Source organism: Lactuca virosa, chromosome 2, assembly GCF_052849685.1.
Source record: "Lactuca virosa cultivar CGN04683 chromosome 2, Lactuca_virosa_CGN04683_v6, whole genome shotgun sequence".
Lineage (NCBI taxonomy): Eukaryota > Viridiplantae > Streptophyta > Magnoliopsida > Asterales > Asteraceae > Lactuca > Lactuca virosa.
This window is the reverse complement of record NC_136427.1, coordinates 85393918-85403141: the sequence shown is the minus strand read 5'-3', so window position 1 is coordinate 85403141 and position 9224 is coordinate 85393918. Positions and strand designations below refer to the sequence as shown.

The window sequence follows — 9224 nt, the reverse complement described above, 5'->3', positions numbered from 1 at the left end:
ATCATGTTATGGTCTCAAAGCCCTTAAAGCCCTTACGAGGTAGTTATGAGCTTCACGTGCTCTAAGCTTGGCCCGCATACGGTTAGAAAGATTGGCTGCAATCTGCTACTAATATAACTTAATCAAAGGAAAAGAAGTGTTTTCAACGATCTAGTGTTTGGTCCTTCACCTTTATGGGTAGGACCGACTCCCTTTAAAAATTCAATAAATTATCAATTTAGGGTCCCCAATTAATCATCCGATTAATCTCTCAGTCCACCGACGAACGCTTTTTACAACCTTGATAACCATAAAGTTGAAAGAAAGTCGACATATAATTGTTTCTATGATCTCACATGCGATTAATCATCTAAACAATAATGTCATGATTTTGTTATTAATTAAAAATTACAACAAAATATTTAAAACAACAAGCAAACGATATCTAACTTTTGTAAAGCCAACAGATTGACATGAGATCCAAGTCAGATGCATAAACGTGACCAAAACATACTCGAAACTGAAAAACAAACAATATGCTTCTGTAAATAGTGATCGACGTGTTGCGTAGGAGAGCCCTACATGTCGCGTCCTACTAACATAATCATGTTACTGTATCCTAACTTTTGCGTCGCGATCTGTCGATTAGGGTTTCTGACATTACGCCGCTTATGCGCCGTGTAGGAGGACCCTAAGCACCGCGCAATCACAAAAGCCAAAAAAATCATATTTCATTTTACCATCGAGAGATCCCGTACTAAAGACTAAAGATAATGTTTTACTATGGGAGGAATAAGAAGAAATACAATTTAAGGAGCTGATTTGGGTAAATTGAGAAAGCTAGGGTTTGAATAAAACTCTATTTCCCTCAATTTTGGTGCATGAAGAACAAAAAGGGCTGATCGGGATTTAGGCGGTCTCAGGAGGCAACGAGCAAACCGCCTGCCTCAGCCATTCACGCCGCTTAGAACAACCACTGCACCTACCATCTGATCCTAACCCTTCCATGCGACTTCGATTTGATTTCGTGAGGAAGCGACCAAAACGCCTGGACATCCAAAATTATGTCGATTTGAAGTCAATTTTAACATTAGGTTTGCCTAATCTAACTCACAATCTAAGCAGTTATCGCGGTCGTAATTTCAATAGCGGTCACATGCCGCTATTTGAAATCGCGGTTATCGCGGTGGTATAGCAGTGATATAGCGGTTTTTTAATATTATGTATAATTTATATTATATATTGATACAAAATTTATATATTAGATTATTAATACTATATAGAATTAATATCATAAAAAATCATATAAAAACATAACATAATCTATATATAATATTCTAATATAGTAATATGGAAACTAAAAAGTGTCAAAATGTCATCGCAACTCAAGTTGTTTGTGGTTTCTAAGTACTGAAACAGATGAAAAAGGAAGTTGTCATTTAATGCTTTGTAGTTTTGTAATTAATTATATTTATTATTTTGACATATTAAGACAAAAAATAAAGATTTAATATTGAAATAACACACAATCGTTTTTTTTTCTTTATCAAAGTACCCCAATATGTACGAAATTGTAAAAGCGGGTGTAGCGTCGTTATAGCGCTGATGAGGTTTGCGGAAAATAGCGGTCAATAGCGCCGCTAATAGCGTCACCGCTATTCGTTAACGCTATTTCAAAATAACGGTTCAGTAACACCGCAAAACGCTATAGCGCCGCTATAGCAGTGCTATAGTGCGCTATTGATAGCATTGCTCACAATCTGATCATTTCCACCTCTACACAAGAATGTATATTGACGTGTTTGGCTGTATATATATCTGATTTTAAAAAGAATCGATTTTGAAACCTTAATTTTCCAAAATTATACTTCTCATTTCTGGTGATGAATCTAATCAACCGAATTGATGGATGTGTGCTATAGTCGCTTGAAACTTCATTATGCAGCAACCCACGAAGAAAATGCACGATTAATATCCATTTAATTACCAAACATATTGCAGAGTAATACCTCTTCAACATACTGAAGTTTAGAAGTTTTGGTGTTTTTAGCAGATAACAATGCTATCTTTGATTTATGTTGGATAAAGGTACAGAAAAATCAAAAATCTTCTGTTCTTTTTTTTTCCCTGAAATAATGATTGGCACTGTAATCATACTACTTGTAAGCCCCAAATTCAACCCTCTGAAATGTGCTGAAATATTTGTCAAAGCGGTCATTCACTACTTCAAAACAGCCCGAAACATGGCTATCTAAACTGTAGATTATGCAAAAGGTTGTGTAGTATTTTGGATTTCTGTAGTATTTTAAGTAAATAATACTTTCTACTATGGTTTATTGCATTCAAACAAAAGAGTGTCTTCATCCATAATGTGTTGACATTTGTTTGTAGATAAAATTTACTTGTTAAGTTCATTTACATACCTAGTAAATACATATTAGAAGTTAGTTTTCTGCTGTCATAATTCTGTAAGTTGGGTTTTCTGTATTGATTTCTGTTTTAATTTATGGTGTTGAGTTACAGGTTATTTATCATGCTTATACGGGTGTTATCTTTTTTACTGGTTTATTTTTCTGTTGCAGCATGCATAAAAAGTAAATAACTCTAAATTGCTGGTTGGTTCGCAGAATGTTGCCAAAGGAATTTGAATTACAATTGGGAAAGGAATCTATTATGAATTTGAATCCAATTCCATATGCTGTTTGGTTGGGAGGAAATGGAATTGGAATTAATTCCAGATTTTGTTTGGTTTGCAGGAAATGGAATTGGAATTCATGTAAAATGACATAATTACCCTTTTTGTCTTTTTTGCTTAATTTTACCTTGTTTTCTAACTTATATGTAAAGATGTATTATGAAAATTATAAAAACGGTAAAATTTCGGTGGTGGTGGCAGTGGTGGTGGGGCAGTGGCGGTGGTGGCGGCGACAGTGGTAGGTGGTGGTGATGGTGGCTGCGATGGTGGTGGTGATGGTGGCGGTGGCCTTGATTGTGGTGGCGGAAGTGGTGGTGATGGTGGCAGTGGCAGCTGGTGGCGACATCGACGGCGGTGATGGTGCTGGTGGTGGCAGTGGCGGCTGGTGGCAGCGGCAATGGTGGAGGTGGTGGTGGTGGTGGCGGCGGTGGTGGTGGTGGGTGATGAGATTGGTAGTGGTGGTGATGGAGGCAATGGTGGCGGTGGTGGTGGTGGTGGTGGTGACGATGATGATGGTAGTGGTGATGGCGTCGGAGGCAGTGGCGGTGGGTGGTGGCGGCGGTGGTGATGGTGGGTTGTGGTAGCGGTGGCGATGGTGGTGGGTGGTGGTCATGGCGGTGGCGGCGATGGCGATGGTGGCAACGGCGGCGGTGATAATGGTTGTGGCGGCAGCAGTGGTGGTGGTGGTAGCGGCGGTGGTTGTGGTGGGTTTTCTGATAAGTACAAAGGGTATTTTCTACAATGTTGACAGATGAATTCGAGGGAATTGGAATCCTTTTCCATCGAATTCCATTTCTTTCCTGCCAACCAAACGCACCCTAATTTTCTGCAATGTTGACAGATGAACGCTGCTCTTGTCCTGATAGAATGAAATCAAGTCTTCTAGAAATTCCATCTCTGCAGTGGATTTTCGTGCATGACTTTTTTTTTCTTTCTATATTTTAATATACATTAATATACCATTTCTCTTCTGTTGTAGCTTTGGATTGGTGAAAAGTTAATGATATGCCCTGCAATGTGGAATCAGCATCATTGGAACCAAATTTTATTGCTGGAAGAAAAAGACATTTAAATCTGGAGTTGGGAGAGAGAAAGAAATGGACCAAGTAAAGAGGTGAAGCTTATATCATTTACTGATATTGTCACAAATTTAGGGGTTAATAGAGACGTACATGTATATGTTGTTATAGATCTATGTTATCAAATCATCTTTTGAGTTAAATACACCACTACGTGTTGATTTTGGTTCCCAATCTTGTTATGTCTATACTTGATCTATCATTTTGAAATTCATCTGAAAATAATTAGTGTGTTATCTCTATCACTAATGATCCTAAAATAGTCCTTACGTACATTACACTGATATAAAGTACCCTTTAGGTGTAGTACAAATCAGTTGCAATGAATGAGACCCATCATGCAAGAAAATTCCAATGATAATCATTTATAGAAGAAAATTCAGCAGAAATGAATCTTGCAAAGTTGGTTGATTAATTGTGGTCAGAAGTTGTAGGTTCGAGTGATAATTGTGAGAATTGTTGAAGAGTGTTGTTTATTTTAGTATAAAGTGTTTAAAAATAATTAAATTCATAAAAAGTTTGGAGTTTTACACAATAATAGTTCTATTTGTCTCTTTAAGTTGTTGAACACCAGCGATCTCTCATACAGTTGGATGGATGGCTGGGGAGAGTTTAAAATTGAACAAGAGAAGGAACGAATGATACACCAACACACACTCAAATAACTAATTAACATCTCTATTTATGTACACCTTCGAATTATTTAAACTGACATCATTTGCTTCCTGTGGTGCTCCCCGTCTAACTGTTTCTTTATTTAGCCCCTTGCAGTTATAGAACCTCAAACATTGGATAGATGACATGTTGGTTAACCACATAGGCAGTTCTTGTATTCCGAATCCATATATGGTTAACTTAGTCAGTGAGGTGAGGTGTTGTATTTCTTCAGGTATCGACTCCCAATGATCCCAACCGGACAATTCTAATGAGTGAAGGTGGTCCCTTAACTTCTCGATGCCTTGGAGACTTGGGAAAGAATTGAGCTCCTTTGAGAACGGACCAACTCTCAACTCATTTAAGAAGGCAAAACAGTCAAACATTTTTTGAGGCAAGGAAGTCAGGTTGAGGCAATGCGTAATGTCCAAAGTCTTCAAAGAATGACACTGGTTGGGTAAATTGGTTATTTCTAAAAGACTAGGACAATTGGGGATCATTAAATTTTTAAGAGATGTGAGGCCTTGTATGCTCTTAATGGACACCAGTTAATAATCTCTAAGGAAACAAGAGGATGGGGATGGCATTCATCTAAGAGAATAATATTCGGGCAATTCTCGATATCCAAGCTCTGGAGGACAGGCGATATCATTTTTGAGCTGTTGGGTGCTCCATCTATCCACTTTTCCAGCCTTTTCATGCATTCTAGTCGGAGCGATCTCAAGGAAGGAGACAAAGGCTTGGTAGATCCAGTAACATCGGAACTCCTTAAGCATGTCAAGTTGTCCATATTAATCAACTCAAGATCCAGAAGATGTGGTAGGTGCTCAAGCGTCGGAAGAGAGAGGCATCTCCTACAGTCAGATAATGTGACTGACACGAGCTTGTCAAGGGGCGTCTCTTTCCCATCAATATTGACTGCCATCTTCATTACCCATTCTGGAAAATTATCACCAGAAAAACTTGTAATTGTCAATATTTTCACATCTCCAGGCGGTTGCAAGCCTTCCAATACTTCCTTGTCGTTTCCATAACTTGTATTCCATTCGAATTCAATCTCGTTTAAATTTTTTTTACCAGATAAATCTGCCATGACTGCATCCTCTTTGCTCCTGACATATTCTAGATTGGAAATACAGAGCTTTCCACTGAGGTGTTTCAAACGGCTTAGCTCTTTAATACCGTGTTCCTTATTTCTAAGCACACTGAAGGAATTAGGCATTAATGTTCGAAGAGAAGTCAATTGTCCCACGATATTGTTGGGAATGCTTCCAACAGATTTACAATATCGCAGGCTTATCAAATTTCTCATGGATTCTGGAAACTTGTTAAGATGATAGCAATATTGCAACTTCAGAGTTTGCAAGTGGTACAAGTTACCAATAGATTCAGGAAGAACACGGATCCTTGTATATGACAAATCAAGATACCTGAGATGCACCAACCCTCCAATTGAATCGTCTATCTTCTTTATTCCAGATCTTTCAAGTATTAGGATACGCATGCTCTTGAATTGTTGAAATGAAACATTCTTTTCAACCTCCCTGAAGAAGAAGCACGTACGCAAAGTTCGAGCCGTCATTATACTTTCAATGAGAAAGAAAACGTTGGTATTTTCTTGGCAAAAGTCATCATTCATCACACCCACCAAACATTTGCTTTCAAAATTGGAAAGTAATAATGAAAGATCATGCACCAGATCATGCATGCTACAATGAGTGATGTGACCATCCTCATCCCTTCTAACATCTTGGAACAACGAATTGCTGACCAAAATTTGAAAAATATCATTCCCCACATCCTCCATCTCCTTGTTTCTTTCCTCATCTGCTTGAATCAACCCTAAAGCCATCCAAAGTTGGACCAGTTTTTTCCTTTTCATGACCTTATCTTTCTTAAAGATTGAACAAGATGCAAAACATTGTTTGGCTATAGAACGTCTAGGCAGATTATCTAAGCTAAGTTCCAAACTCTTTTGAACTCTCTCCGTTTCATCTTCTAGATCCCAAACTTTGCTATTTCTGATCGCCAACCACTTCTTTGGGTCACTGTAATTTTGCAACACCCCTCCTATTACCTTTACTAGCAACGGCAAACCACGACACTTTTCCACAATATCATGTCCTATCTTCTCCAATTCGGGTGGTGGTGATTGTCCTGCTAGAAAGGCCCTCTCTTTAAAGATATTCCAACAATGATCATCAGAAAGACCTTTTAAAGGACATGAATCCATTGTCATAGCCTTTGTTCCTATGTCAAGTTTTCGGGTAGTGACAATAACGCCACTTCCAATTTGTGACTTTATCATCATCATATGCCTCTTAAATTCTTCCCAGTGTGATCTCCCTTCATCCCAAACGTCATCCAGAACTAACAAATATCTTTTTGAACCCAACTTCTCTTCAAGAGAGATAATTAAATTGGCCATTTCAACAGACTTAGGTTTCTCTCCTGCCACAGATTCATAGATCTTTGCCAGAAGTGTGTTGATGTCAACCTTAACAGACACACACAACCAAGCTTTCACATCAAAATATTGCTGGATTTTTATATTATTGTATACGGACTTAGCCAGAGTGGTCTTCCCCATCCCGCCCATTCCCGTAATGGGAACAATCGTAAGCTTTTCTTCTTTTCTTGACTCGGTTAATAGGTGTATGATGCGCTCTTCTTCATCCTCCCTCCCAACAATTTTGAATTCGTCTAAATTTGGGACAGTCTCCGGATATGGACGATATGGAACAACAGGGCCAGGCTGTTCATTTTGTAGTCCCAAGTCGTTTGCATCCTTATTGATTTGAGACAACTTTTCGTTAATGTTTTTGATTTTATGACCCAGTTCTCTACGAAATAAAAACTTTTTCAAGCTTGGAAGAGAGGGTGCCTTTATTCTTACCTGATCTCGATTCTTTACCTCACGCCTCAACATTTCGTAGTGAACCTCATCCATCACATCATCAGCTTCACCAACAACATCTTTTAGCTGTTTCAGCCACTCCATCACCCCATGTTTTTTACCTTTTTCATTCTCTGCATCCTGTAACTTGGCACGGATCATTTTCAAGGTCCCTTCAAGCGTGTGCAACTTCTCTTTGTAACCCCAAACAATGCCGATTTCGTTGGCAGCTATGGATGCCACCTTTTTCAGAATCGCCTCGGCAACAACAGTAACTAAAGCGTCGGCCATTTTCACTGGTGTGTATGAGAGAGAGAGAGAGAGAGAGATATGATAAAAAATATGCGAAAACGAAACCACAAGTCACAACTCACAACCCAATAAATAAAGATATATGGAGAAATGGAGAATAGACCCATTGTTTAAAATAATTAAAGAAAAAGAAAACGTAAAAGTAAAAGAAATTTAAAGTAATTTATAAAATTTAGTTAAAAGGCTTAATAACTTTTTACTAAATAGCTAAAATTAACATTTTCAGAAAATGGCCAACGAAATCATAGGTGATTAATTAAGCTTACATGCGATTTCATCCTTCCTAGCGGCTATCTCGTTAGATTAAGCTACGAATTGGGTCCATTTTCGACTCATGGGTCGGAAGTATATAGAAACCTCAAAATCTGGTATAACCCTCACACACTTCCAACTTTAATAAAAAATCTCAACCATCTGGCTCAAAATCAATTTTCACTCGAAAAATTTATAAGTACATCGGAGAAAATCACAAGTCCATAAAAAAACAAAATCGAGCAGAGGAAATCGCAGGTGGCCCTAGGCCATCTCAGGAAATCGCAAGTGGCATAACCACCTGCGATTTCAGTGACTATTTTTGGAAAAACTCGATTTTGTGGCTATCTCTTAAAAATTCATTAAGGTAATGGCTAAATTTTAACCACTTGGGTTGTGGTGACATGGTAAGGCATGTGGAAGATATGGTGGATAACCTATTGACCCATGTTCAAATCCTGACACCACTCAGCCCTTGTGGCCATGGAGGTTCGCCTGCAGTGACTCCAGGGCATGAGACAAAGCCTCATGTTTGCAGCGGGGGATTAGTCGGTGCGCGAAAGCTGGCCCGGAAACCCTCGTTAGGGAAGTTCCCTTTCTAAAAAAAAATTTGTAAATTTTTCTTAATTTTGTGGTTATTCTGTATGTACCTCGTTTGTTACTAAATGTACCCCATATTTAATTTTTTGTTTTTTATTGTCTTTTTTTAGTCTTTTGTTGTTTTTTCTTTTATTAGTATTATTAGTATTATCTATTTATTTACTTATTTATTTATTTATTATTATTATTAGACAAACATTCTAAATCACAATAATATCAATAATAATAATAAGTTTATTAATCATCGAATATTCTAACGGTTTCTACATAACAATTGTATGATGCATTATGCATATTATGCGGAACATAATCATTTTATCTAATACTATACGGGGTTTCTCATCCAGTAGAACGTTTTAATCTGTATGTACGCTAATATGACAAAATGGTAGGCATTAGATACATTCCTTATAAATCAACTATCACATAATGGTTACCGTAAACATGGGCGATCACAACAAATACATGATTTGGGATGTCTTGCGGGACATACCAAAGTGGGAACCATATTGTATAACCTTCTTTGCTCAAATAATGAACAATACACCATATTTGTTAGCAACAAGAAAAGCAATGTCTAACATAATCAACCAATATTCAGATGTCGTAAAATTTGATCTACTAAAATTCAACGAATGACCCATTGCGTTAAAATATTCACCATGAATCGTTGCGTAGTCTCCAAGGTGTGTTATTAGCTTGTTGTATAAATCTGATCAAATATGATGTCAATATTCTTCATTATGACCAAGAGAAA

At 37.7% G+C, this 9224-nt stretch overlaps 1 protein-coding gene across 1 annotated transcript; it reads right to left on the bottom strand.

The window, feature by feature from the left end:
• Positions 1-4906: 4906 nt before the first annotated feature.
• Positions 4907-7594, bottom strand: LOC145157584 (putative disease resistance protein RGA4). The gene has a single exon (XM_079076611.1). It carries the CDS (start codon positions 7592-7594, stop codon positions 4907-4909), a length of 2688 nt encoding a protein of 895 aa, XP_078932737.1.
• Between the last annotated feature and the right edge of the window lie 1630 nt (positions 7595-9224).

Excerpts from the sequence above, each read along its gene's own strand:
- LOC145157584 (XM_079076611.1), bottom strand. The coding sequence starts at position 7,594 with ATGGCCGACGCTTTAGTTACTGTTGTTGCCGAGGCGATTCTGAAAAAG.